The 16,637-nt window shown below is 41.6% G+C and overlaps 1 protein-coding gene across 1 annotated transcript in view; it reads right to left on the minus strand.

Moving 5' to 3' along the window:
• Nucleotides 1-487: 487 nt before the first annotated feature.
• MB21D2 (Mab-21 domain containing 2) overlaps nucleotides 488-16,637 on the minus strand; it is a 116,557-nt gene continuing 100,407 nt past the window's right edge. Inside the window, exon 2 of the mRNA XM_043874204.1 lies at nucleotides 488-3,509. Within this exon, the coding sequence (XP_043730139.1) occupies nucleotides 2,245-3,509 (1,265 nt within the window). The 3' untranslated portion in view covers nucleotides 488-2,244. The remainder of the gene's footprint in view (nucleotides 3,510-16,637) is intronic.

Here is a 16,637-nt window from a genome sequence, read left to right on the forward strand (position 1 = left end):
CTACATCTCATTTCTACTCACCTTTAAGCATGTCTGACCGAAGAGCCCTAGGTTCATGGCACTGGTAGCAAAGCCAAGTGCTTCCTCTTCCACATCCAGGGTGCATGTTGCTGCCCCAGCATCCAAGGCTAGAATCCCAAGCATGTCCCCGAATGGAACAGATGGCATTATATGCCCAATCCCTAACTAATGACTGTGGTCAGGGAAATGGCTATCTTGATTGGCCTACACCAATCAGGGTGCATGTCCAGAGCTGGGGATGAAGCTATTTCCCAAGAAGGACATAGATTACGTGGAGGATAGGTAGATACCAGCAGGAAAATTGGAGATAGGGAAGACTGGATATTGGATTTTCACTACATAGAGACATCTGGCCTGAAAGACAACAGCAATCCCAGGGCTAGATCTACTGAAAATTACTTCTGGTATTACTAATAAGAAAACAGTTTCCAGATTACAAACTAACAAATAACAACGAAACTCCAAGGCCAGTATGTTTCTTTTATTATTACTTTTGTTTAAGATGGTTGAATGATTTCATTTTCATTCATAAGCATTACAATAATTCCCATGCAAAAACCAAGACTGCATATGCCTGATTTCAATTGGCCAAAATCCACCCCATGAGACTGGACATTCAAGATCAAAGTGTTGCTTGACCTTTCCAACAGTAGACAGCACAGTACTCCTTTGAGAGATCGGCTGGCCCCTGGCCCCCAGACACTACAGTCTGAAATGAGTCCATACCAAAACAGGGAGCCAATGCCTTGCAGCACCTAAACCTGGCAAGTAATTTCATTCTTGAAGACAGGACACCTCTACACCAAGGCTTCCACCCAGTTATTTCCTGGTTCCTGCTCTATGGCAAAACCTGCTTTTGAACTGGCATGGTATCTTCTATTTGGGGATTAATGTCATTTTTCCTTCTAGTTTTTCTCAAAACTCTCAGAAGAACCAAAGAGACTCTACAAAAAAGCTTAACCCTATAATGTCAAAAGAAATAGGGTTGACCCTTGAATAACGTGGGGGTTAGGAACACTGACCTTATGAGGTTGAATATCCATATATAACTTTATGGTGGACCTTCTATTCATGGTTCCAAACCCATACATTCAACTAACACATTTAGTGAAAAAAAAAAAAATCTGCATATAAGTGAATCCACACAGTTGAAACCTGTGTTGTTCAAGGATCAACTATACATACAAAGACAACTACTTTATCAATCATACATTTTCCCCAAGTTCAAATAAAGTCACTCAGCAGGTATAAAGCTTGAAAAACTTGTCTTGGTAAGATAGGAACCAGGAAATTCAAAGAGGACCAAATAGGAACCCACATAAAGGAGAACTAAACAAACACAAAGAATCATTCTATTGATTAAGAGAAATGAGCTAAATGAAGAAATGATAGCATTTCAACAGTAGATGTCAATTTATATTGAAACACACACATTGGAACTCTGACAATGGCAAAGATTTCATTAGTGCAAATAACAATTATAATGGTATGTTCATTAATAGGATTTAAATAAGGCTTCAAATAATTACACACACTAAAACTACCATTTGGAAACCTTAATTCTACTTGGAAAGTTGTCAAAGACACCCTTCCAAACCATCCAAAGTTCCGATTTGAGGACAATTACATTCAATGAAGTTGCTCCAAACATAATTTGTAGCATTATCACTTTCAAAGTCTACATTGTTTGGCAGAGAGGGAGAAATTACCCTGGCCACTGGTCGAAAAAAGTATCAACAAGTCCAGCTGACGTACCAGGTAGTTTCCAGATTCAGATGATTTTCAAATATCTGTAGTGATGAGCACTCATTAAAAAAAATAAAGACAAAGAAAAGCAACACCAAACATAGAATCCTGAAGTATCAGGAAGAGAGATTCCCCACTCCCATTAATTTTTCACAAAGTATGAAACAGAAAGAAGGGAGATAATTCATGGGCATTTCATCTATGGCTCAAGTTCTCCTTAAAAAAAACAAACAAACACCAAAACAAAACAATAACTACAAAAAGTAAACAGCAAAATCAGAGGCAGAATATGAAATAGTAATATACTGTTTCAAAGTCTGCACCTTCCTGCAGAACCAGGAAACTTAAGATGTGTTCTTAACAGATCCGATCTAGGCTGGATATAAAAAAAAAAAAACCAGAAAGACAAACCACACTACATATTATGAGAGTTTCAGAACCAGAGCAAAAAAAAAAAAAAAAAGGCAGCAAAAATGCTCAGAAAAATTTGTCGTCAATTCTGAAATGGGGCCTTGTGACATCATCAGGGTTAATGAAGACGGAGATGGACTTCCCCGGATTCTCAGTCACTAGCTGCTGCAGTTTTTTGGCCAGACGGTCATCGGGCTGGTTGGGGTCCCCGCCATCCGACTGCGGGGAGGGGATGCTGGTGGTGCTCCCTCGCCTTTGGAGCTCCAGCGTCAGCCGGTTGGCTGCCTTGACATGCTCGATGGCGGTGCGCAAGTGCTCTGCTGGGTCTGAGCGGACGGAGGAGAGCTTCCGCGCGTGGAGCATGACTGTCTCCTCAGACAGGTGCTCCAGCATGTTGCACTGAGGGATGAAGTAATTGGGACACATCTTGTTGACCAGACAGTGTTGCAGGTCATCGATGAGGCCCAGCAAAAAGTGGGCTGCATAGTCTTCTTGGGCCAAGTAGTTGGCGGGAAGTCTGTCGCAGGCCCAGAGCATCATGCTCCGCAGGTGGTAGGGGCTGATGGCCTTGGGCCGGGACAGGAGTTTAATGATGATGGCTTTGCAGGCCTGGTACGCCTGCATGAGGCTGCTGGAGATACACTTCTTCAACTGCACCTCACTCCTGGCAAAGGACAGCCGCCACTCATTGTCCTTCTTTCCCTTGTAGGAGCAAGCTGGTACCAGGTAAAACCCACTGATGACTTCTTCCTCAGTGATCTTCCCATCCCAAAAGTGGTTCTCCATGAGCCAGCTCTGGGCCACTGCCGGCCAACCTTTGAAGGAGACCACTGGGACAATATCGTACAACATGCGGCTGCTCCCCACACCCAGAATGATGGAGATGATGGTCCCATTCTTTTCCACTTTTTCCACCTTTGGCATCCCTCTCTGGGGTTTCTTCTGTATCTCTGAGAGGACAATGCTGATGGAGTCATAGAACCAGTCGGCCACTTTGGTTGGAGAGAAAAAGTAGTTGGTGGCACCGTTGATGTGATCTACGATGGTGCAGCAGTCTTTCCATTTACTTATCGTCCCCTCGTCGAAGAGCCGAAGGCTCAGCCAAGAGTGACATAAGGCTGAGTGGCGCATATCCAGTGTCACAGGCTGATTACGGTCATGCAGCTTAAGGGCTGGCACCAGGAGAGTGAAGTCCATATCATAGTCGGTCCCTCGGGCATAGACATTAAGCTCATCTAAATCCAGGTCTACCACGCCTTCTCGGACTCCTCCAGAAAGCAGCAGGTACTCATTGGCCACTGGCAGTTTTTGGTCCAGCTTTTGCACCATTCCTAGAAACAGAAAGAGAAAACACGGTTATAGGGAGCACAGGCACAAGACTCTTATGCATCAATACAGGATATGCTGAGCTTCCAAGAACCATTATTTGTTATTAATACAAAACCACATCTTAGGCTGCTACATGGGCCTAGCCAAGAGTACTTTGTTCAGTTTTATCGGTGTTAGAACCCATCCTTTTCCAAAAGATGGGAGAATTATGCAGATTCTTCTCTCACAGTGAAAGCAGTATCATTTTCCATCATAAACCAGGGCTCCTCTTCCCTAATCACCTTGGTTACTGGCATTGCCATCCAATCAGTCGCTCAGGCTGAAAACCTCAGTAAATTTCAACTCTTACTTGCCTTTCTACTGCCAAATCTTATCTGTATAACCTCTGCAACATTTCTCATTCCCTCCCTGTCCTCCATCTCTGCTGTCATCACATAAAGCCTGGCTCTTTCATTTCTTGCCAAAGCAGTCACCCCTCCCCAGGCCTTCCTGCTAAAACATTCCTCTATGCAAGAGGAGCTGTGGACACTGAAAGTGGGATACTTTCAGGGGGCAGTGAGGTCATGACTCTTCAAAATAATACTAGTACATTATTGACATTTTTCACTGTGTTGACACTTGAGCTGATAGTTGATGGTACAAAAGTAAAGGAGGGCAAAATTGCTGGTGCCTTAGCATTAGTTGAGACCGTGGCACCAACTGTATTAAGTCATTGGATTCTTTATTGTTGGCATGCACTAGCATTAAAAAATTAATAATCCAGTTTCACTTAAAATCCTTAATAGAAAAGGAAATTGGATTCATTTTCTTCAGTCCCAAATTTCAAACCACCTTTCTGTATGATGAAATTGCAAACATTCCTGTCTCATACTAAATATCAATACAAAAGTGCTTCAAGAAAAGCCCACATGTTTGAGTTGGAGGTTAAATTAGCTGCTTTATTCATGGACTGTCACTTTTAATTTAAAGAACTACAGAAAAACTATGGGTATTTAGACTTTAGTATATGATAGACATTTTCTCAAAAACTGAACAAATTGAGACTGTCTTCACAAAAACAACTGAAATATTTATTGCCAATGAAAACACTGGGGCTTTTAAGAAAAAAATTAATCTAAAAACTTATCTCCTGCACCATGAACTTAATATCTTCCCAAATTGTATATTTTTCTAATGAGATTGGTAGTGAAACAACAAATGTGATTTTAGGGGATGATTCTTTGAGAGTAAGAACCATGTCTCAAATATGTATTAAGCAGGAATAGAGGTCTGTACTCAGTGAGCACACAACTCAAGCTGTGACGGAATGACAAAGGAGAAAATTGAGGAAATTAGCAGGCTTAGATATGAAGTACTTATCCAAAGGCAAGACAGAAATGACTGTTCCATGAAAAACATATTAATAGAAATTTACTTTCCCTGACTCCTGTCTTTTTATTATGTATTTACCTGTGCTTCATTATCTGACAAACTATCAGCATCACTCCATGACTTATTTAATATCTTTTCCTGAAAGATCAAAAAGAATGACTTCCCACTATCATTCCATTAGTCATTGCAGTTACTTTTAATTGCAGTTTTTTATTCATAAGGCAATCCCAATGCAAATAGATAAACTATGTATATGTGTCTGTCATCACTGCATTTCAGAATTTGACATTCATTGACAAAAATGTGCTCTTTTCATCTTTAAAATCCTATTTTCCAAACAACAAATAGTAAAGGATCACTTTCTTTTTAAAGCAGTCAATAAGTTATCCAACATTAAAGAGGCAACAATTCATCAGAGAGCCTTCAGTGTGCTTGACTTTTTTAGACTGTGCACACTCTCTGCGCTGTGATATGGCCACCGGATCCCTCTTCAATAAAGGATTTCTTGTTTCAGGTGCTGGGCCTGTCAGTGCAATCCCTTAAGTCTGTGCAGTCTTACTGCAAAGAGCCACCTCAACCAAGATCACATCCCGTGGTTGGGGTTAGGGTGATAGGTACACACGCTGCAAGCAATCAGAATGGAAGTGCCCCAGTACCAGATACTCTAACCAGTCACTGGAATCCAGAGTCCCCAGTGGGATCAATTGAGGCTGTCACTGTACCTGCAAGGACACCTGACTTCACCCTCCACCTGATCCTGCTTCTTCTCCCTCCCTTCCACAGGTGCAGGTCCCCAGGGTGCTTCTTTATAAATATTCTGACTCCATCTCAGGGGCTACTTCATGAGGAACCCAATCTAAAACACTACATACCAACCCAAGCAGCCTTCACTACCAATCAGCACTGAACAATTTATTTTCCTTTTAAGAGTGGTTTTTAAGTCAGACAGCTACCATAGTTGAAAGTTATCATAAACACCAAGATAAAGATGCTTATCTCACTTATCATATTTCAGTATTCATCTCACCTTGACCTAGTAATAACTACTACCACCCCAAGTTTTAGCAGTAGCTCAAAAAAGATAGGATTGAACTTTCAGAATCCCAGGTAGGTGCTGAAAATCATTTGTACTATTTTACAGATTCACATGGAGGTACAGATACTTTCAAAAGGAAACATTTCAACACTGTAAAGCAATTATCCTCCAGTTTTAAAAAAATTAAAAAGAAACATTTGATGTTGAAATGATTTACTCATTATTTCATATATTGTTTCACTCTAGCATTTGGAGTGCCACAAATATACAAGGGGAAAACCATGACATGCTGGGTTGTAATGTTACTGCAAGTTCATGTGCCTGAAGCACAATGAAGCCAAAGAAAATAAAATGTCGGAGTCTAGAGGAGAGAAAGGTTTACTGCAGGGCCCTGCCTAGAGACAAGGTGGCTTATGCCATAAGAAGCCAGAAGCTCCCGGAAAGTTTTCAGCAAAGTGTGTTAATAAGCCAGGTGAAGGACAGGGGTTGGGAGGTTGGAGGGGGGTGTCGCAGGACATGTGGTCAGCTTGTGCACAATTCTCTGATTGGCTGATGATGAGGGAACAATGATGATGAGGGGTTGACTTTATCAGTCCTTCGGTTCCAGAAGGCCCGGGGTTATGTGTGTTCCTGGTGATTAAGTGGTTAACGCTTCCCATTTGTTGGAGGGGGAGAGGTTTTATACATTTGCAAATGTGCATCAAGTACTATTATCTAGGTACTTCAGAGAGGAGATAAAGCTAAGGATATGGGGGAAGGCCCCATGGGGTCCTGCTTGGTTACAGCAATTAGTAAGAAGATCTGAATTGATTAGTAGCATTGTTATATGGATACTGCACAAAATTCTATACATCCTTTTGTCCTAGGTAGGAGCCGGCTGGCTCCGAGTGCACTGGCCAGGATCTGTATACACAACCAGAATAACATGTGCAGTAATGGGCGGGGGATAATTTGTTTACAAACCCATCCCTGAACTTTACTTGGACTGCCACAATTTTGTTCCAATAGTTACAGGTGAGGAAAACAAGATAAAATTGCCTTCTGCCCTCCTCCGGATTAAAGAAGTTCTAACACATTTTCACGTAGTGGTGGTGGTGTTCAGTCACTCAGTGGTCTCCAACTCTTGGCGACCCCATGGACTGCAGCATGCCAGGCTTCTCTGCCCTTCACCATCTCCTGGAGTTTGCTCAAACTCGTGTCCATTGAGTTTATGATGCCATCCAATCCTCTCATCCACTATCATCTGCCTTCAATCTTTCCCAGCATCAGGGTCTTTTCCAATGAGTTGGCTCTTCACATCAGGTGGCCAAAGTATTGGAGCTTCAGCACCCGTCCTTCCAATGAACATTCAGGGTTGATTTCCTTTAGGATTGACTGGTTTGATCTCCTTGCTGTCCAAGGTACTCTCAAGAGTCTTCTCCAGCACCACAGTTCAAAAACATCAGTTTTTCTGTGCTCAGCCCTTTTTATTGTTCAGCCTTCACACCCATCTATGACTACTGGAGAAACCATAGCTTTGGCAATACAGACCTTTGTAGGCAAAGTAATGTCTCTGCTATTTAATACGCTGTCTAAGCTTGTCATTTCTGTTCTTCCAAGGAGCAAGCATCTTTTAATTTCATGGCTACAGTCACCGTCCATCAAGTCACTAGTGATTCTGGAGCCCAGGACAATAAAGTCTGTCCCTGTTTCCACTGTTCCCCATCTGTTTGCCATGAAGTGATGGGACCGGATGCCATGATCTTCGTTTTTAGAATGTTGAGTTTTTAGCCAGCTTGTTAGTGTGTACACTAGAATATTCCGTTTTCCTCCCAATTGTTGCTTACGTACCTAAAATGTTGACCCTTCTTTCAGAATAGCCGTATAATGTATTTGCCTAAATTTGGATATTCAGGAGTTAGAATAATGTTGAACATTCCTTATTTCTTTAAAAAGGGAAGTGAGAACTTGAGCAGCAGCGAGAACACAGCTGAAGCTCATCTGCTAAGCTCTTAGGAGTCAGAAACAAAGTCCCAAAGGCCACCCTGTTCCGGAAGCTGATCCCCCGAGACCTCCACATTTACATTTAGCCTGCCTCAGCCCATTAGTCTGCAGTTGTACAAATTATTTGGTAGCACAAATTGGAGCCTTCCCCAGCACTATACAAACTCAAATGCCCTCCTTGAAAACTTTCCTGGGCTAAGTATAAGTGAAAATCAGCTGACATCAGCTATCATCCCAGATGGGTTGCCAGGCAACGAAAACACAGCCAGGGGCTGAGAGGGAAAAAAAAATTCTACTGTACACTTTGGCTGTAGGCATTAATTTCAACAAATGCCATCTCTGAACTGATCCAAGGATTTTTGTATAATTACAGGATATTTTTGTGATATCAAGTGTCTCTGACTGTGTAGCTATTAGTAAATTATCCAAAACCGTGAGTGAGAACAAAAGACAGACTGAACACATATCACTGAGCTTGTTAGCAGCAGAGAAAAAGAGGGATGGAGAAAGAGCTTATTCCCCTGGGTGGGTCTCTTCTTTTCAGGGAAGCATTGGCATATGTTTGCTCTTAAAAACAAAGTAAAACTGGCCCCCAGCTTCCCCTCCCGTAATTGATTTCAACTTATTTCATAGTTTCTACTTAAGAGGACCTTGATATTACCGTTTTAGGTACTGGGTCCCAAAGTTTAACGACTGAGTTCCTGTCATCCTCTTAAGTTCTTTGCTTTATAACATCAAGTGAAAAATGGAACTCTGTCTCAGACTCCCTTATATTTCAGTGAATAAAACTTTATCTCATTCTGTTGAATTCAAATTATTAACTTCTATCACAAACATATAATACTGGATGGCTGACACCAGAACACAAGAACTAAGTATCATTTGTCTTCTTCCATCCTCACAGCTTCACTGGCGTACATATATGAGAACCCAACTGGTAAGCAGATGCGTGAAATTAGTACTTGTATGTAAAAGTGAAAGTGACATCACTCAGTCATGTCCGACTCTTTGTGATCCCATGGACTGTGGCCTACCAGGCTCCTCCATCCATGAGATTTTCCAGGCAAAAGTACTTGAGTGGGCTGCCATTTCCTTCTCCAGGGGATCTTCCTGACCTAGGGATCGAACCCAGGTCTCCTGCATTGCAGACAGACGCTTTACTGTCTGAGCTACCAGGGAAGCCCAGTACTTGTATAGATTCCTTAAAAAAAAAAAAAAAAAGAATTCCTAACTATGGTGAGGGGATAAAGATCTATCAAAGAGGTAAAACTTTTATGTCTTGCAATTAAAGCTACAGAATACCTTTTACCTCTCTCTATATCTTTGATTATGTATATAAAAAAGATTTCTATGTAGATAAAAAAGACCTGAATATCTCAATAATATTCACTGTTTCATAAAAAAAACTATTACCTTTTCACCTCAACTTATGTGAAATATCAATAACAGTGCCTTTATGGCACTGATCCTTAATAGTAGGAAGGGTACAGAATGGGATAAATTTGACAAAGTCCTTTTATGACTCTGATACATTCTCTAGGGGAGCAGTCTCCTCAGCTATTAATAAACCATATAAAACCTTCTTGTAAGAATATAATAATTTATGCTTGAAGTATTTTTGTCAAGCTTGATTGTCTGAGCTGCATTCTGAGAAGTGGGCATGGCCACCCTCTTAAAAAGTCACCAATCTTTGGGATTTTTAATGACTTCAATATGAGAAAAGTTTTTGCATTTTCTTTATTCACAGATAGAAATGATCTATACGATGTCCCTCACTTTATATGTGAAACACGTCCAAGTTCAGAAAGGAGAAATAACTCATTCAAGGTCACAGAGCCCGAGGGACAGGATAACAGGACTGTCTTACTCCCACAGTGATTGTGAAGGTCAGGGTGGTACATGCACACCATTCTCCCTATGACAATACCCGACTTGACATGAATGCAAAATGGCTGGGAAGGGAAGTAGCAGAGGTCTCAAGGCAAAATGTCAGCTTTGCACCTCTGTTGGTCAAAGCTTTAGTGTGACCTTGACAGGTAGCAGATCATGCCTGATCATCCACATTTATCAGAAGGAAGAATGCACCTGATCAGTCTTACAAGAAGCTACTCATTTTTCCCAAATAAATACACTATGAAACACAGGAAATACAGAAGTAAGACACCAATGGGGCTTCCCAATAATCTGCTGAGTGATCACTAATATTAACAACTATATGTTTTATTAATATAAGTCAGAAAGTCTGTTTTATTTAGCATAACTCTGAGACAACTGCATACAATTTTTCTTTTTTATATAATTTTAGCTATGTTGCGGGATGGCTAAAAATGTGGGATCTTGGTTCCCTGACCAGGAATCGAACTCAAACCCCCTATACTGGAAGTGCAGACACAGTCTTAACCACTGACTGACAGCAAAGCCCCCAACTGCATGTGATTTTGTTTAAACCTTTTAGAGAACTGATTAAATCATGGATGGTAATAACCTATTGGCTACATATAGCAATAGTTCTGATTTGAAAGATGCTTCCTCAAAGAAGTCTTTCTTGATCTTTTTCCATCTTAAGACTAATGTCTGCAAAAACATTGGAATTAGAGCAAGATAGGCTTGAGTTTGAATCCTGGGTTTGTCATTTACTACTTAAGTAAGGCTGACAAATTATTTAAATTCTCTGAGCTTCCAATTCCTCATCTATTCAAAATGAACAAAGAAAACTACACTTCTAGAGTGGATATGAAATATCTAAGCACATACTGGACTTCCCAGGTGGCGCTAGTGGTAAAGAGCCCACCTGTCAATGCAGGAGACATAAAAGACAGAGTTTTGATCCCTGGGTCTGGAAGATCCCCTGGAGGAGGTCATGGCAACCTATTCCATTATCCTTGCCTGGAGAATCCCATGGACAGAGGAGCCTGGTGGGCTACAGTCCATAGGGTCGTAAAGAGTCAGACATGACCAAAGCAACTTAGCACACATGCAAGCACATAGAATTTAGTTCATTCTCCCCATAAATTCTTCCCTTTCTCCACTACCTATAAAACAGGATTAGCCAAACAACTCCTATCCCACAGAGCTGATAATCTATCTCAAGGCTCTGAGCACGTGAAGGCCTACAAAGCATGTTAGATGAAGGGACGTGAGTGGAGCATCCTTTCCTCCCTGCACCCAGACTGAAGCTGGTCCAGGGACGCCTCCCCTGGTGGCTGCCACGGGCTAGCACGGCGCACAGACTGTGAGGGTGAGCGGGATTCCAGCCCTTTCGGGTTTTGTCAGAACAAACGCCCTGTAAAATGAACGGTCTACACACCCCATAGGACCTTGATTTGAATTCTTACCTTAGCACTTTCTATACCTATAATCATAGTGGCTATATTCATGACTTACAGTCCCTCCTTAACAAGACAACAACATAATGCATTTGGCACAGTATTTGGCAAAGAGGGTCAGTAAATGAAAGATGCTCTCACCCTCCCTCATCTATGAGCTCCTGCTGTCAAGGTTTTATTAATACAGACTTTGGGATGGGTGGGCAACTCCATAGTGGGTGTATGGTTTGGTTCAGTCAACTTGACTATTTCAGCAACCACAACTTGAGAATCATGGTATTTGCCATATAATGTACTAGGAAATATTATCAGCGCATCTCTATAAAACCAAAGATTAGGTTGGGGAAAAAAGTAAAAGCCTCTCTTATCTTTCTTAAAAATTAAAATTCAAGTTCTAAAAGTTGGTGGATTTTGGCAAAGTTTACTAAGCTATTCCGAATAGAATGAACATGGGTTAGACCTGGTTCAAGTACTACTCATCGAGGACCAACCTAATTAAACACTCTGGGCCTCAGTTCCCTTCTGTGAAATGGGAGAATAGCAACTAAAAGCTTGTTCGGTGGCCAGGAGGATAAAACAATAAAATACACACCAAATTACTTAGTGTGTGGTCTGGTTCTTACATGGCAATCAATAAACAGAGGCTTCTGGAGATATGCCCACATTATCAATGTATTTTTCCCATCTAATAAGTCTTGCCCTTTTCCTCCTTTTAACTTCTTGGGATAGTTAAAATACCTCATAGTTTCCACCAAGCAAGACTTACTGGCAAGACTCAAAGGAGAGCGTCTCATTAGCGCCACCTAGCAGCCTCCCACAGCTACAACAGGGCAGGAACGCTAGGTTTTAATTTACAAAAGGAGTGATCATTTAAGGAGACTCATTCTTGAAAGGTAAAAACAGCAGCAAGTGAAAAGCAAGAGTGATGCCAATATGGTATCATAAAGCTACACAAGGATACAGAAATATATCAGCAATGATCATACTTCCTCTCTCCTGATCTTCAAAAGCAAGAAACTTCTAATGGAGATGTTCAGCATTAAGTTAAATGTATCCTCCCTCGTAGACTGAAGGCAAGGGGAGAAGGGTACAACAGAGATGGTTGGATGGCATCACCGACTCAATGGACATGAGTTTCAGCAAGCTCTGGGAGATGATGAAAGACAGGGAAGTCTGGCGTGCTGCAGTCCAGGGGTCACAAAGGGTCAGACACAACTCAGTGACTGAGCAATGACAATGACAACAACAACAAATCCTCCTTTGTCTCTGCCTGTGACAGCTGAGTCTGGCCTGCATTCCTTCCTCATTTGGGGATGTATATGCAAACTACTTTATGACTCTGAAACTGGAAAGCTGGGTTTGATAGGCAGGGGTAGAGTCTCTTATTTCAGAGGAGGAATAGTGAAGGAAACCAAGTCCAGTAAATTTCAAGGATGGAAGTAGGATTCAAAACTCAGATTTGATTTATTCATGCATGTGACCCACAGGTATTGGTGCCTCCTCTGGGCTAGTACTCTGTCAGATACTGAAGACTCAAGAGAAACCCACAGTCCCCACTGCATGATCCTTATCATGGAGTGAGAAAGCCAGATACAATTGCTTCGATCAGGAGAGACAAGATTATGATGAACCTAAAACTCAGATGTCAAACTGCAGAGTCTTATTTTTCATTCATGCCATGTGACCAGCAAGAGTTGCTGGCTGGGGCTCTTCTTCCTTTTATTCAGGATCCAGACAGAGTAACCCTCATCTAGAACTTCACAGACTCTCTACTGGAGGAAAAGGAAGCCCTGGAAGATCTCTTTCCAGCAGCTACATGCTTTGGCCTGGAAATGACGTCTATCACTTTCATTCACACATCGTTGGCCAAAACTAGTCCCACCCAACCGCAGAGAAGAAACTGCAGTTCTACCTCATTCAAGGAAAGCAGAGAGACAGAAATATCTGATAAGCAGCACAAACAACTCCCACACTAATCAAATAATCACACACTCTAATGAACATATAATTACAAGCTGAGATAATAACTTTGGAAGAAGCGAATAAAGGTCCTAGCCAAAACACAGTGGAGGAGGAGAAGGGCAAATTGCTTATCCTGGAGAATGGAAAATTCAAGAAGACCATGAGATATACCTTTAAATATGTGATGAGTTGTCCTGGTAAAGGAGAAATAAACTTTAACTTTATAATTCCACTAAGCAGAAGTATAGATGGGGGAAAAAAATCAGTCTAATCTATAAATGGGAAACTCATCTATCTGGTAGAATTTTCTAACAATGCTGCCTACAGCGGGAGGGAACTTCCTGTCCCAAGAAATAAGCAATCAGCATCTTCAGCAGGGGTGAAGACTAAAAATACTAACATGTGATAGAGCCTGAGTACAGATGTCTGCCAAGGTGGCTGCCCATCACCAAAGTCTACTGCTGGAGGCAGACAACGGTAACACAGACTCGTGTAGCCCCATGTGACCGTCCAATGCGGGCTCCATAACAGGCGCAAGAAGAAATCCAGGCAAGCATTTGTTATGTTCTAACACAGGAGGCTCTTCTCTCTCATCTGATTTACTCTGTCATTTCTGATCTGCAGCCCAGCTGCTGTCCCACCCCCCAGCCAACTTGCCAATTTTAAAAAGAGATCTCCGTACTAGCAATAACACTTCACAGCAAAAGAAGGATTGACTCTGCAAAGCACATTCTCAAAGTATGTACATCTCGTGCAGAGGGCTCTCTGAGAAGGGCACAAACGCTGATCAGCTCTGCTATGCAGAAGGGCACGGACTGAACGTCCCCCCTGTGTCATTTTCTTCTGTCCTCTTGGCACTTTCAAGTAGATCATCTTGTCCCCATTTCACAGATGAGGAAATCAAGATAACTAACAGTTGAATGAACTGTCCATTGCCATAAAAACTGAGCTGGGATGAAAATTCAGGTTGATTCCGTACTCTTTCCACTATCCCATGATGCTTCCAGTATTAAATGGGCTCTCTTGAGAGAGTAAATAATTTAATGTCTACAGACCTTTAAAACATTACAAGAAAGTTAGTGGAAGCTTCTTTCTCTCTCCAAAAATAAATTCTATTTTTGAGGAAATGATTTTTAAAGCAGATTAAAAGCTTATTTTAGCCACCCCTGGGGAATGAAGTATTATGAGCAAAATGGGTCAAGGATTATAGGAAAGACATGATTACAAATGACTTTTTTAAGCAAACATCTAGTGCTGTGACACACAGCAACGTGAGCACGCACGTGTGTGCTGCATACCTCACTCTTTTGGCAATTTTAAACGAGCATGCCACAAGTGTTTTAATTCCAAGGGCATCCTTGGGATTCTTTCAGTCCCTCAAGACAAACTCAGAAAATGTTCCTATATATTCAGGTACATAGGTTAATTTGCTTACTTTAATCCAATAGCAAAGCCTGAATTTTAAAGTCATTTCCCTAAAGTTTTTACTACTAGATTAAAGAGACAGACCGTAGTCAAGAGCATTATTACCAAAGGACATACTAACCACAAAGCCAGAAGTTCTTACTGAGTTCTGAAGCAAGACAGTTTTTTTTTTTTTTTCTTTTCTGGACATAATAGTATCTACCACTATTACTTTCTTCCTCCGTGCAAAATTCAGCTCAGATATGCTGAACCATGGGGAAATAAACATGAAGAATTTTGTGTCTTTTCACTGGGGGAAAAAAAAAAATCAAACCCAAACCAAAACAACCCAAGTATTATCCTTGAGTCTGCAGTAAGAGATATTCCCCTTGTGACCCAGCAGCCTGAGGAAATGCATCATGCTTGATTAAAAAGAGACTCTACTGGTAGTTTAGACAGTAAAGAATCTGTCTGCAATGCAGGAGACCCAGGTTCAATCCCTGGGTTGGGAAGATCCCCTAGAGAAGGGAATGGCAACCCACTCTGGTATTCTTGCTGGGAAATCCCATGGAGAGAGGAGCCTGGTGGGCTACAATCCATGGGGTCACAAAGAGTTGGAAACGACTAAGCGACCAACACCTTCCTCTTATACTAGCTATGGTATTCTATACTACACACTTATAATTGCTACATTAGCTCAAAAACAACTGCAATTTATACAAACAAGATCCAGCAAAGGGATTTAAAATCTGTCACTGGCTAGCATAAATCCTGTCTTAAATTTTATTTACTTTGGAAATTTTCAAACATACGAACTGTAGAGATAATAGTCTAATGAATTGCCATGGACCCACTACTGAGTTTCAACAATTACTTTTACCATTCTTTGTTTCATTTATCCCTACATTTTTTGGCTATAATTCTTTAAAGTAAAGCCAAGATATACTCATTCCATTCATAAGCACTTCAAGATATTTGTCTGACAAAATCTTAGAACTGTAACCATTTTCATAACTAAAGAAGATTTAAAATAACTATTTATTATTACTATTATTTTTTTATTATTATTTTTATTACTATTATTGACTTCACAGATTTTACCCTTTTTCCTAATATGTATGAATATCCTAGTGTGAGTGTGTGTGTGTGTGCGTGTGCGCATATAGGAGAGCTTGTTGATGCCATCCCTATCCTGCAGCATGGTAGGTGATTTCCTACAAGATGTCAGCTGCCCTCCTCAAGGTCAGTGATTCTGCTCCTCGGCCAGAGAGTCATCTCTGCTCTGCACCACTGGGAGGCACAGAATGGACACCAGAATGGACACCAGTGGAGGGCAGGAATCAGCAGACAAATGTCCCAACTTCCCCAGACTGTGGTGGGACGATTCTAAGATGAGTGCTACCCAGCTTCCCAGAGGGCCCCACGAGATGAGTCTGCTCACCAGCAGCCCCTTAACTGGCTCCTCTCCCTTCGTCTCAACTGCTCCCCTTGTTCCCTCAGGCTTCTTACCATCATCTCACAAGTAAGCCACTATATCGAGAGTTTACCGAAACCCTTCAGGGTGAGAATTTTCAGAGTGATATACTTGGAGGGGCTTCCCAGGTGGCGACAGTTGTGAAGGAGAACCCGCCTGACAATGCAGGAGACATGAGAGACGGGGGTGTGATCCCTGGGTTGGGAAGTTCCCCTAGGGAAGGGGATGGCAACCCACTCCAGTATTCTTACCTGGGAAATCCCATGACAGAGAAGCCTGGTGGGCTGCAGCACACAGAGTTGCAAAGAGTCAGACATGACTGAAGCAATGTAGCACATATACTTGGATAGAAATGTCAATCTGACACTTTTCCTGACATGAAGAGAGACTCCAGAGCTACTATATCTGCAACCAAGGGACTCCTATTACATACTCTAAAGAGAAGAAAGTGAGAAACTAGGAGTCTGTGAATAAGCTGACCATAAACTATACGGCAACCTAAAGGCATCTCCTCTTGTTCTCTGAGAATAATTTAACTCTAGGACATTCTCCAAAGCACCAATTTTCAGCCAAT

Source organism: Cervus elaphus, chromosome 19 (genome assembly GCF_910594005.1).
Source record: "Cervus elaphus chromosome 19, mCerEla1.1, whole genome shotgun sequence".
NCBI lineage: Eukaryota > Metazoa > Chordata > Mammalia > Artiodactyla > Cervidae > Cervus > Cervus elaphus.